The sequence below is a fragment of the Glycine soja genome, chromosome 17 (assembly GCF_004193775.1).
Source record: "Glycine soja cultivar W05 chromosome 17, ASM419377v2, whole genome shotgun sequence".
Classification (NCBI taxonomy): domain Eukaryota; kingdom Viridiplantae; phylum Streptophyta; class Magnoliopsida; order Fabales; family Fabaceae; genus Glycine; species Glycine soja.
The window spans coordinates 2,865,020-2,878,480 of NC_041018.1; the positions used below are offsets into that span (position 1 = coordinate 2,865,020).

The window sequence follows — 13,461 nt, forward strand, 5'->3', positions numbered from 1 at the left end:
AACATAGTTCAAATGTAAATCCCGCCTATTACGTAATAACGTTTTTTTTTCTTAACAAATAATCAGTGCATTTCTATTATCTACTACGAACGAATCTATTTGTCTAACACAACTATTGCTCATTATAAAGTCTAACATTGATAGCTTAAAAATACTTTATTCGTGATGCAATTCAAATATTTGAACAATAGTTCAAACAATTTTGACAAACTTGCTGCTAAAGATATATAAATAAACTTTGCACAAACAATAGTTCAAACGATTATGATTATTGGTTTTTGAACCAAGATTATTCATGAAGCTTACTTCTGCATGTCTGATTAGTAAATAACTTAAGTAAATATATTTATTGATTACTACTTTTTATTTTATATATACTGAAACGTTTATTAAATAATATATAAATGAGAGTTTTAATTTCTGTTAACTGCCTTGACCAAAATACCCTTATTTTTGTATATTTATTTATTAGAAATATTTTTGCCATGTTATATACTTATTTAACTTTTTCTCTCTACCAAACAATCAACAAAATCACTTCATTTTTTTTTCCCAAAACCACACATATGATCAAGACAATAATTAAAAAGTTTAAAAGAAAATTCATACATGACAATTTGCGAATGAATAATGCAGAAACTATTTAGTCAATAAATAATCATCTAGAGTAGTTTTCTTTTTGAAATAAAATGCACAAGAGTAATTCCTGAGGAATAATAAGATTGCATACTTGATATGGTAATTTTTTTGAGGAGCTTAATACAATAACAACTAACTTTACTCTTTTTGAACAACGACAAATTAGTGCAGGTCTGAGTATTTACTGCAAGACGAATGTTGGTGAGAAAATAAAATTTATAAAGTAAATATGTTTTTTTTTTTATATATAAAAAGAATCAAAGATAATTTATACCAAATATGCTCTTAGAATTACGTAACCTTCGGCTCTTGGAAGCTGGCAAGTGGTAAACAAGTAATAACCCAAGTGAAGAGCTTCAAGCCGTTTGAAATTTAAAATGTGGGTGGGGGGTGAGGTTAGCATAAACAAATGGTGGAAGGGCACGGGTGGAATTTTGGGAACTTGAATTTGAAATGAGGCGGGGCCTCCTATTCCATTCCGATTCAGAAGAAGTAAACAAGTGAAGGAGCTTCTCCAAAACAGAATCAGATCCAAATGTCGAAGGAAACTCGAACCTCCGCTCGAAGAAACCCTCAAACCGAATCAAACGAGAACGAATTCGAACCATGCCCCCCGAACCAAATCAACTTCCCACCTCCCCGAACCCCCTTCAGCTCCATACCTGACCCCTCTCGGTTCGGAAACGCCACTCCCAGGCTCTCCGTTAGGTTCGGGAAGCCGCATTCCGAACCTAACTCGGCGCAGAGCACGCCTTCTAGAAACACTTCCAGGCTTTCACTCGGCGGAGGAAGGTTAAGTTCGTGTGCGTTCGTTAAAGAGACCGAATTCTGCGTCCACGTTCCGCATTTCGACCTCAAAGACGACCCGTCGTTCTGGACGGATCATAATGTGCAGGTACGTTTTTTGTTTCTCTTTTACGTTTCTTGCGTCGTTTATGTGACCGAGGTTGCGTTTTTCAGGTGCTGATTAGAATTCGACCGTTGAGTAATTCGGAGAAGGTTTCGCAAGGGCATGGTAGGTGTTTGAAGCAGGAGAGTGCGCAAACTTTGGTCTGGCTCGGTCATCCTGAAACCAGATTCACCTTTGATCATATAGGATGTGAGACCTTATCACAGGTAAAACTTCACTTCGTCACAAATGCAATACTATTTTTGTTAATCTCCTATCTATACAAACCTTCAAATTTTAAGTAAATAGTTTTTTAGAAGCGAGAGAGCTGAATTGGGAACGGTTTAGTTCAAATGCTTATTAACTATGATTCACGGATAACTCATAACATACGTGTAACAGATACAATATGCATTATTCTAAATATGAATAGTATTAATTGCAATTCGGTAAATCCTAATTAAGAACATACTTCTAAGACATTATTAACAACAAAATAAAAATTATAAACTAGTGCCATTATAAATCACTTCCTATTGTCTACAAATAAGAATAAGAATGGTATTAATCTCTTTCCTTTCTTGAGATTATCCACAAATAGGGGAATTTCTATTTTTGGTTCATTAAGGGAAAACCCTTCTATGTTTCCATATATGTCTCATGTATTGTTGCTTCGTAGCTTATTAGTTACTCATTATTGTGGTGAATTGGTGTAGGAAAACCTGTTCAGAGTTGCTGGAGTGCCCATGGTGGAGAATTGTTTGTCTGGTTACAACAGTTGTATGTTTGCTTATGGTCAGGTCCGTGTTACTTGTGAGGATTTAGTGTCCTATTCTTTAGTACAAGCTTTTACATATTTCTGTGCTTGTTGCTGAAGTTGTTTGCGGCTGATTGTCTGCAGACGGGTAGTGGCAAAACATATACCATGATGGGTGAAATTAAGGAAACAGAAGGATACCTTACTGAAGATAGTGGGATAACACCAAGAGTTTTTGACTATTTGTTTACGAGGATTAAAGCGGTGCAGTATTTAGAATGCTTGTTTTTTTTTTCAAATGAATAGACTATTGTTATTCATTTAACATGATTACTTTCTCGTTAGTTGTTCTTTTCAAATGTTGGATTTCTTAAGGAATATTTATGATGTAGGAAGAAGAGAGAAGGAAGTATTACAAGCTGAAATACAGTTGCAAGTGTTCCTTTTTGGAGATATACAATGAGCAAATAACTGATCTTCTTGAACCTTCATCAACTAATCTGCAAGTAATCCACAATTTCTAGTATCTAATCTAATTTAAATTGTTGTTAACATGTTATTGTTAATGCTCTGTATAACATTGTTTAAAACTCAATATTCTCTCTGTAGCTCAGAGAAGATTTGAAGAAGGGGGTATATGTTGAAAACCTTACCGAACATAGTGTGGACACAGTTTATGATGTTCTCAGGCTTTTGTTACAGGTTGGGTTTTGGGCTCAAATATGTTCAGAAAGAAAATCTACATTCATATTTTATACTGTGCTTGTTCATGTCTGACCTGACCTTATTCTCCTACACAATTGCACAGGGCACTGCAAATAGAAAGGTGGCTGCTACTCACATGAACTGTGAAAGCAGTCGGTCTCACAGTGTTTTCACTTGTATTATTGAAAGCCAATGGGAGAAAGATTCTATGACCCACTTTAGGTTTGCTAGGTTAAATTTAGTAGATTTGGCTGGTTCTGAAAGGTAACTGAAATTTTATGATTAGAATCTTTATATACTGTTGCTATTTATTTTTCTAAACCTGGGTTGACTTGCACTTTCATCTAGGCAGAAAAGCTCTGGAGCAGATAGTGAACGTTTGAAAGAAGCAGCAAATATAAATAAATCGTTGTCAACACTTGGGTAACTAACTATCAAGGACTTGCTTATCAATTTTTTCGCTGTTGATATATTTCGGTTGAATGTTAATGAACACTATTACGACAAGTTGTTGAGTTCAAATAGCTGACCTTTATTGTTTTGTTAGCTTGGTCATAATGACTTTGGTGGACTTAGCCCATGGGAAGCCTAGGCATGTTCCGTACAGAGATTCAAGACTTACATTTCTTCTTCAGGTTAAATTCGTCATACTAAAAGTTCTAAAAATTGAGATGATTTTCTCAATAATTTTACAAACAATCTAGTACATCATTTTCTGTAGTAATATGGTTGTACTCTCCAAAACTTTAAATGCAGGATTCTTTAGGTGGTAATTCAAAGACAATGATCATTGCAAATGTCAGCCCATCCATTTGGTATGTGTGAACTTGTAGCTTGAAATTAAATAATAAACAATGCTCCTTGCCATTTCTTTGTTTTCTTTTATCATTAATATTGGTTTTTCTTCCATTGCAGCTGTGCTAACGAAACACTAAGCACACTGAAGTTTGCCCAGCGAGCCAAGCTCATTCAAAACAATGTATTCGCATATTTAAATGCCTGCTTTTCTTTAAAAAAAATTATAATTATTTTTTGGGTTTGTGAATGAATTACATACCAGAATGCATGGTGTGTAATATTTTTTTATTGAGAAAATATATGAATTAATTGATTTTGTTTCCCTTACACCAATAGGCAAAAGTGAATGAAGATGCTTCCGGTGATGTAAGTGCACTGCAGTGGCAGATTCAACAGTTGAAGGTATTTGATTAAGTTCAGAAATTGCGGTAGGTTTTCAACAAAACTATACTACATCATAAGGCTGACTAGCTGAGGCATGTACTGAACTTGAACAGGGTCAACTGTCCTTTCTGATGAACAATAAAAAATTTCCAAGCTCTGTTCCAAATTTAGAGCCAAATCCTGAAAGCTGTAGGTTGAGTGAAGTGTCAGAAGAATATGAATCTTTGGGAGAAAGAGTAACAACAGATCACCAACTACTTATTCCAAGCAAAGAGGTAAGTTTTATGGCAGTTATGGTGAGTGTCTGGTATTATGGGTTGTGTGAAATTGTCAAGGGTTATTTAATAATAATCTTAATAAGATTCACAGAATGTTAAAGCTGTTATATCTGGCAGAACAAATGCATGAAAACTGCTTTGGTTAGTGCCCTGAGGAGAGAAAAAATGGCTGAAACTACGATCCAGAATTTAAAGGCTGAAATTGACCACACAAATTGTTTGGTGTGTATGGTTTTAACAAGAAACTAGCTCTCAGAATTCCAATCTTTTAAAGCTCACAATAATTTTGCTATACAAGATATCTATATCCAGAATTTTTTTCAAGGAATTATGTGGATAGGTAAAAATATTGTTAATATCATGGTCATAAAGTAATATCATTCTCTGCAGGTTCGACAAAAGGAAGAGGAAATTCAACATACTTCAAGTATGCTGAGGCATTATAAGGAGAAAATTAAACAACTTGAGTTATTGGTAGATGGGAAACTGTCAGCTGAGAAGTATCTAATGGAGGAAAACAGGGCTTTACAGGAGGAGATTCAGTTGCTTAAAGTGAATATTGATAAAAATTCAGAATCATCCAGACTTGCTTTGGAGAATGATAGACTTTTGCAACAACTTCAACTGTAAGTTGAGTACACACTTAATATTCCTAAGTCCTAATCTCTTCCTAGATGCCAGTGACTCATTTTGCATCAGTGCTTACTACCAGATTTCAAAACTTCTATGAGCATGGAGAGCGGGAAAGATTGCTGACTGAACTATCTGAATTGCGTGATCAGGTTGGCTAGATCCCATAATTTGTCCTTCCCTCTATTGAAAGATAAAGCTCAACTTTCATGTTGTCTGGATTATGGATATTTGGTATTTTTTTTTTCTTCATGTGCAGCTCCTTGTCCATCTCCAAGAAAAATTTACATACTCCATGAAAAATGAAAATCAGGTCTACTTCTTTTGTTACTTATGCCATATTAGGTGTGCTTTCTGAGATTTTCTGTTTTCACTTGGTGTACTCTTTTGATATTTCAGGATACTGATACTGCACAAGAGTTAGAAGAGTGCCAGAATATGAATTCTAAATTACTTAGGTAGACAATTGCCTTAAATCATCATGATCACCATCATTGTTCATGGGAAACTTGATATTCCATTCACTATGGAGCTTCTTCTTTTCAGCAAATTTCTTAATAGTTCATCCATCATTTGATATTGTAGAACTAAGTTTAATAGACTGGGCTCCCTTGTGGTTTATGCTAAGCTATAACTTCGATGCCAATTTATTGATGCTGTATTTAATTGAAGGTTTTTATTCTTTGAAATTTTGTGACGTAGAACAAATGAACAATGCATTTATTGTGGAGAACATGACACTTGACTGTCTAGATTTATAAAGAATGATTTTATTTCTTCATTTTCTCTTTGGATAATATAATTACGGATCACCTGTAGTTGCAACCTAAAAGTAAAAACTATTTTGCAGTAGACCGACCACTAACAAAGTTGTTCCTTTCTTTCTTCACTGTTTACGTTGCAGAGAAGTTGGTATATTACAAGCAAATCTTGGAAAATATTTGAACTACAATCAAGTAAGTCTAATGCTGTGAGAATTTCTTATGAAATACATACAATGCCTGCGAACACATTTCTGAACTTCTGTTCTATCATGTTTATTCTCTTTCCATTCCTGCAGATTCTGAATTCTTCTTTTGAGCATCCTGGTGAAATTCTAAAGACTGATAAATGTTCATTGGTGAGGAAAGAATAAGATACAATTGAGTTTTTAGCTTATAATCTATTTAGCCCATTTTGCTTATGGTGGTGATTTTAACAGAAATGCATTTGTCTGCATATCATGGTAATTTTTATCTGTTGTTGCATCTTCTGGATAGGTGGATATTTAATATGACCAAAATCTATAGCAATTTCATCACTTGAAATGAAAGTTGAGAAGCAAATAAAATAGTTTCTTGGAAGTGTAGGCAAATATAATTACATATGTTCAACTTCCAAGCAATTTATCTCGCGTTGAGCAAATGTCTGAAGTCAACCATTATTCATTAATCAAAATAACTGTGGTGGGGGACATTTCTAAATCTATATTTAAAAATCATTTAATGATTGATGGTTGCTCATGCTCATCTTTTTAGAGAAACGAAATACATGTGTGTGCTTCCTTGTTTTATAATCAAGTTTATCATGATCAGTTAAATTTTGCAGGTTGAGACAATATCAATGAGAAGTGATTCTGGAGATGAAATTCCGTCCTCTACATGGGAAGCTGATGATGCTTTAGCAAATATAATTGAAGGAAATGCTTTGCGATCCTCAATAATGCTTGCTAAAGATAATGAATATAACAACGAAGAGTTAGAGGCCAAATTGGAAAAAATGAGCAAGGATCTTGAAGAAGCGAGGTTAGTTAATGACCAATATCAAGAGAAATGGGCATTACAATTATATCAAAAACGACAGACTGAAACAATCTGTCAAGAGGTTGAGATGGAGACAACCAATACAATTCTTCATTTACAGGAAGAGGTTGCCCATCTTCAGTCAGAGTTTGAAGAGAGGTTATGCACCATTGCTCAAGAAAATACAGAGCTAAGAAATATGGTTGCAGAAAAAGAAGAGGAAATTAGGTCACGGTGTTTGGACTGGGAAAAGGCAATCTTGGAACTGACAACTTTCCTCCTAGAAGGCTCCAGATCTCTCAAAGATGCCTGTGGTCAGGTGAAAAACATTTCTTGTTCATTTCCTCAGGCCAATGCTTGGATTAGCGAACATGTTGACATGGCGGTCAAAAAGTATATTGAGAAGGAGGAAACAATTCAGCAGCTACAAAGTAGCTTGAAGGATGCACAGAAGATGGTATCGGACATGGAGCTGAAAATAAGTTCCTTAAAGGAAGCAACAGTAGCCTTCAATGCACTTCAACAGTTAGACAACAATGAAGGCAATGAGGAGGTGATTGAGTTGCAAGTGTTGTTAAATGAGAAGACCAATATGATAAGGATGCTGGAAAATGAAATAAATCATAAAAACAATCAACTTTGTAAGGTAACCAAACAAGCTGATGCTGCATTCCTTGTAGCAAAGTGGCTCTCTGATTGTTATAATGTAGCTCACATGAATGATGATATTCAAGATATTTCCATTCCTGAACTTGATGTGCAAGCCAGACTTGGAAATTGTACTATTTCTGAGAATCAAGATGTTCAAAATAATTTGATACTGAATGATCTTATGGCTCAAGTTGAGTTAACAAAACTAGAGGTACTGGAGATGGAGAATGCTGTAAAAGCCTCTTTTGTTGATACAGAAACACAGATAGAAGCTTTCCAAACTGGTGTTTCAGGCCTTTATTCTGCTTACAGGAACTTGATTCAGGACATTGTCAAGGAAACTCAGGATACAAAGAAAGAAATAAGGGATTTAAAGATTTATCATAGAAGTTCCAAGGGTTATAGAGTAGACTCCTTAACATCAAATGCAAACAAATGTAAGGAGTATGCAAACCAGCATCACACACTACATCAGATAAAAGAGCAACTTGTTGAAGTGAATAGAAGATTGAATGTCATAGACAATTTTATCAGAGCAGAAAATATGTCTAGCTTTCAACTACTGGATGAAGATCTCATAGATGCTGATGATTTGAGCGCTGATAGTTCTTCAGTCTCTGATTTATCAACTGAAACTGACAGCTTTGCTTCTGGAAGCAAGTCACATGAATCCACATATACTTGCAACTTTAAGTTCCCTGGAAAAACAACTGAACAAATTGTACACCTAAAATCCGAAAGATGTTCTGTAATTCAATCTCATGGTAGTTGCAAATCATCAAATACAGGAAAGCTTGTGGAAAGGCGAATTCATAATGAAGCAGTAGTGTGCTGTCTGAGTAAAGAATTAAATGTCACATATGATAGTTTTCAAAGATTGTATCTTCGTTTGTCTGCACTCCTCCAAGAATTGGATGATGGATCCTGTTTTTACCCAAAAGGTATAATTTCTATTTCCATAAATATATACTTTTTGAAATGTCACATCTATTTGTATTTATTCATCTGAAAAGTACTGCAAAAGTCTAAATCATGTAATTATGAATGACAGAACTGAAAAAGGTGGCTCCATATTTCCAGTTGGAGATGCAGAAAGACAAAGCAGGTTGTGAGAATGACAAAGAGGTATGCAGCTTTCCATTTAGTCGCCCAACTCTGAAATGGATGCACCAAGTATACATTTATTTCTTGCTTGACAATCATCATCGTTTATGCTGTAAATGAATAAATGCATGTCTCTTATATTCTCTAATTTTGTGCCTTTACTCAGATATTGGGTTATATGGAAATTAAGCCTGATGATGGCTTCTTGACCAAATTTATGGAAGCTCATGCAACAGTGCAGGAAGCTGATCTTACACTGCATGCCTTGACGGAAGCTTATGAAGATTCAAAACAGTTGACTGCTATGTGGAAGCAAGCTGGTGAAGACTTGATGATTGAGAGAGCGAGCTTGGTAGAAGAGATTCAAAAACTCAAATTTTCAATTTTTCATAAAGAAGAAGAGAATCGATTACTGAAGGACCACATACATTTCAGTTTGATGGATATGACAAATTCAGTTTCTATGCTAGAAGAGCATTTCTTGCAAATGCAAATTGATGTGGAGAAGAAATTCTTGACAATGTATTCTGATATTCTTGTGACTGGGCAGGAGATGCTATACTTTATGCACAACCTGAGGTCATCAGTAGAAGATATTTGCTCTCAAATGGTGGGTGAAGGGTTTATATCTTTTGTTCTGTACAATTGCTGTGTAACAGAGCTTGTCAGTAAATTTGCCTGCACTAGTGTGAACCGTGATTTACAATCAGCCAGACCAGGGGAATTGCATAAGTTGCCACAAATTTGCTCTAGTGTTGCAGCGCCAGCAATTAGTACAGGTAAAGAAGGTGCAGAGAAAAGAGATCAATGTGTGCTAATCCAAAAGGTGCAAGAGCAGCCAGACTTGCCCAATGTCAATGTATTATATGAAAATATGGCTCTTAGAAAGGAGTTAGAGAGGAAGCAAGAGCTATTAGAGGGCTTACTTTTTGACTTTAGGCTATTGCAGGAACAGGCTTCTAACAGCAAGGACATTAAGGATCAGACTGAGAAGTTAATATTTTCTCTAACCCAAGTTCGGTATGAGCTAGAGATTAAAGCAAGTCAGCTTGATGATATACTGGTTCAAAACAGAAAACTTGAAGGTTCTCTTGCTGACACTGAGAAGGCCTTAACTACATCAAATTATGACCTTCAACTTGCTAAAGAATCAATTGAGAAGCTTTCTAATCAAAATGTGGAGTTAAGGGAGCTTCTGAAAGAACTATATGCCAACAAAACTGAAGCTGATGGGAAATTGGAGGAACATAAAGAGGTGATTAGAGGTTTGGAAAAAGAAATTTCTAATTTGACAGCTTCACAGGAAAATCAATCACTTGCCTTGTTTGAAAGCATTGAGGATGAACTAAACCAGGTGATAATAGAGAGAGACCAACTCCATGAAGAAGTTTGCGTCTTGAATGGTAAGCTTGAGATGGCTTATTCCTTGGCTGACGAAAAGGAAGCTATTGCCATGGAAGCGCGTCAGGTATCTATATGCTGATTATTCTGTTACCTTTTACTCTTAAAATAATTATTATTGGTGGAATGACCTTTGATTGAACTGAAATATCATTTGTAGGAGTCAGAGTCTAGTAAGCTGTTTGCTGAGCAAAAGGAAGAGGAAGTCAAGATTCTGGAACATTCTGTTGAGGAGCTTGAGTCTACCATAAATGTTTTAGAGAAAAAGGTTAGTTTCATGTATGATTCACTTGTATACAGAATAAATTTTTGGGAAGTAATTCAAAGTGAAGAAGTTCAGTAATATTATTAATGTTCAATATCACTATCTTTCATGCTTGTTGCTTGGAATGTCTCAAGAGCATAATTGAAATGGACTTTTACTTATTAGCTTCTTACTGACTAGAATGCATTGGTCTTAGGTACATGAAATGGATGAGGAGGTGGGAAGACATCGGTTAATTAGTGATTCACTGAGAATGGAACTCCAAGCTTTGAAAGAGAGATTATTGTTAGTTGACAATTTTCCCAAGAATGCTTATTCAGAAAGCACAAGTGGTCAAACTGATGAGCATATATCTAGGTTAGTCTTGATCAACTGTAGGTGTAAACATTTTTTCATGCTATAATAATTTTTTGGCACATAATTGAAAGAATTTCACTCTCATAAAACCTGATTAGTCAATGATGTGGAGATGCAAAGATTAGGTTAGTGTAAAATAATTTTTACATGAAAAGTTGGTCAAATTTTTTTTCTGTTTCTGATTTAATTTCTCCACGGTCCATCATATGAAAACCCTGATGTAGACAACCCAGTAAAATACTGGAACTTCGCGAGGCACTAAGTCGGATAAGGTTTCTTGAAAAGGAAAATGCAGAACAAGATAAAGAGGTATTTTTCCTTCACTTCCTAGATATTTCATTACAAGACAATTAAATCAAATTATGCATCACACTATTTTTGTCCAGAAGTCTGACATTTTGTATATATTTTGGTAGATTAAAAAGTGCAAAGAGTATATATCTGAAATTGTGTTGCATGCTGAAGCCCAAGCATTGCAGTACCAACAGAAGGTACACATTTAATATAAGTTCATGTTTTATCAGCTAATTTTCTGGTCACATTGTAATAAAGCAAGTTTGATTAACAAAACAGCAGTGTCAGTTTTATCAGAAACTTTGTATCATCTTTTATTCTTACGTTCCCATCTCTTTTAATTCCCTTGTCCTTCTTGGTTAGTACAAGTGCCTGGAGTCCATGTTCCATGAAGTCAAAACAGAAGTGTCAAATTCAACGTCAATGGTATCAGCATCAGAGAAAATTGAGAAAAGTTCAGTAAGGACAAGAGGTTCAAGCTCACCATTCAGATGCATTTCAAATATTGTTCAGCAGATGAATCAGGAGAAAGATCAAGAACTGTTAGTGTCAAGGCTCCGTGTGGAAGAACTAGAAGCACTTGCAGCTAGCCGGCAAAAGGAGGTATTTAACCTATTAGATGCCTGGATAGTACATATCAATATCATTTTCATATTGTTATAACTATAAGGGTTTTAGATAAAATGATACATCAAAAGAAAGAAACAAAAAACAAAAATGATGGTCTAAAAAATCTACGTCTAGAATGTTTGGTTGTCATTCATAATTCATTTAAACCTAAACCAATACCACCATTTTTGTTATTTGTTGGATATTTTTTGAACAGGAAATGTTTCTACCACACCTTAATTTTTACATGACTTACACTCTGTTTTAACAATGTTTAGTAAAAAAAAATTCTCAAGCTAATTTTGAAATTAGAGGAGGCTCATCATTAAAGACTTAGCCAATGATTAAGGTGTAGGAAAAAACGGAGCTACTTCATATAGATATTGTAGCAGTGGTAAGAAGAATTAAAACAATAATTATCAATGCATAGTGGTCTAACAATTTATGTTTAAGCAGGTATGCATGCTACAAACAAGGCTGGCTGCTACTGAAAGCATGACTCATGATGTCATTCGGGACCTTCTTGGTGTCAAATTGGACATTACCGACTATGCAGTAAGTTTCAGATTCAATTTTAATTGTGGGAGTTCATGGGCGTTATTTCTCATTGTCTTGCGTTTTTTTGCTTCTGGTATGCTATAGAATTTGATAGACGAAAACCAAATTGTGAAATTAGTGGAGGAGGCTCATCATCATAGAGAAGAGTTCATTGCGAAGGTAATTATTGCTAAATTATGCTGTACAGTATATTTATCACGTGCTTATCTTAATTATCACTTCCTTCTCATTAGGAAAAAGAGAATCTCGATTTAAGACTGCAGATAAATGATCTCATTGAAGAAAGAGAATGGTTAGTATACCTCAGAATGTCTTCAATTTGGAATAGTTCATGATTTAGGAGTTTGATAGTTTATCGTATTTCAACTATTTAGATTATTCAAAACTGCAAGAGCGTTCAAAACTTTCATTTCCATTTTTCTCACTACACAAATTTGTGACTCAGCTGCATATCGGAACTGAAAACCAAAGAGGCAGATATACTTGCCACTCAGATAGCAATGCAGCAACTGCAAGAGCGAGATCAATTGCTTTCTGCACAAAATGAAATGTTGAAGGTATGGCACAACACATAATTGTGACCCGAGTTTCCCCATAAGAATTCAAAATTTTCTTCTCATGGTATGTTGCCTCTTCTTGTAGATGGACAAGACCAATCTCATCAGGAAGGTTGCAGAATTAGATGACATGGTGAAAACACTAGTTGGGACACGAAATACCCAACCTGCTCCACAGTCATCAAAGACTAAGGCATGTCTACTTATCTTTTTGTTTTTGGTAGGGTCTAGTTACCATTTCATGACGAACCATTTATCTTACGTGCCATTCATTTTGTTGATTACAGGACAAGGGTGCATTAAATTTGGGTAACGGTGGATACAATAAAAGGTTGTCTTTGTCTCAACCCGAACGACGCCTTTCTCGTTTTAATGACGAGCCTTCTCGTTACCGCAAATTTGCTGGTAATAATTCGCAAGGCTAAACTGTACAGATACTCTTCACACGCACAAAAGAGAGGAGCATAAATATCATCAAAGAAAAAAATGTACGCATATGTCCATTTGTGCTAACCCTCACCTCGGGGAGCCAATTATGCATTACAGTATTTGAAGATATCCACTTCCCTATTGTATTTGTTCAAATTCTCAGTTGACACGTTCGTGGTTGTCATCTTGAATTTTGAACAACTATGCTTGAAAAGGCTTGTAATGGTGTGCACCTAATTTTTCTCTCGTGTGCAATTTTTTTCATATGATTGACACAAATACCTTCCAATTTTCCTTCACTTTGAATTAAATTCCAATTTCCGTGTAAAGAAAAGGATAAAAGGAAAAATATCACCCATTAATTCAATCAACTGT

General features: G+C 35.2%; 1 protein-coding gene across 1 annotated transcript; it reads left to right on the forward strand.

The window, feature by feature from the left end:
• Positions 1–1,028: 1,028 nt before the first annotated feature.
• Positions 1,029–13,365, forward strand: LOC114394240 (kinesin-like protein KIN-12C). Its single transcript, XM_028355912.1, has 33 exons — positions 1,029–1,534; positions 1,600–1,755; positions 2,245–2,328; positions 2,430–2,549; positions 2,678–2,791; positions 2,895–2,987; positions 3,094–3,254; positions 3,339–3,413; positions 3,538–3,625; positions 3,747–3,805; positions 3,906–3,969; positions 4,125–4,190; positions 4,286–4,447; positions 4,841–5,076; positions 5,163–5,232; positions 5,340–5,393; positions 5,480–5,538; positions 5,985–6,036; positions 6,141–6,200; positions 6,668–8,453; positions 8,564–8,637; positions 8,783–10,084; positions 10,178–10,285; positions 10,479–10,639; positions 10,864–10,948; positions 11,056–11,130; positions 11,297–11,536; positions 11,999–12,097; positions 12,185–12,259; positions 12,334–12,392; positions 12,546–12,657; positions 12,743–12,850; positions 12,945–13,365. The coding sequence occupies exons 1-33, from the start codon at positions 1,175–1,177 to the stop codon at positions 13,080–13,082; spliced, it is 6,555 nt and encodes a 2,184-aa protein (XP_028211713.1). The 5' UTR covers positions 1,029–1,174; the 3' UTR covers positions 13,083–13,365.
• Positions 13,366–13,461: the final 96 nt, after the last annotated feature.

Excerpts from the sequence above, each read along its gene's own strand:
- LOC114394240 (XM_028355912.1), top strand. The coding sequence starts at position 1,175 with ATGTCGAAGGAAACTCGAACCTCCGCTCGAAGAAACCCTCAAACCGAA. Across the intron at positions 3,970-4,124 it reads CCAAGCTCATTCAAAACAAT|GCAAAAGTGAATGAAGATGC; the intron begins GTATTCGCATAT and ends TTACACCAATAG. Across the intron at positions 5,394-5,479 it reads CCATGAAAAATGAAAATCAG|GATACTGATACTGCACAAGA; the intron begins GTCTACTTCTTT and ends TTGATATTTCAG.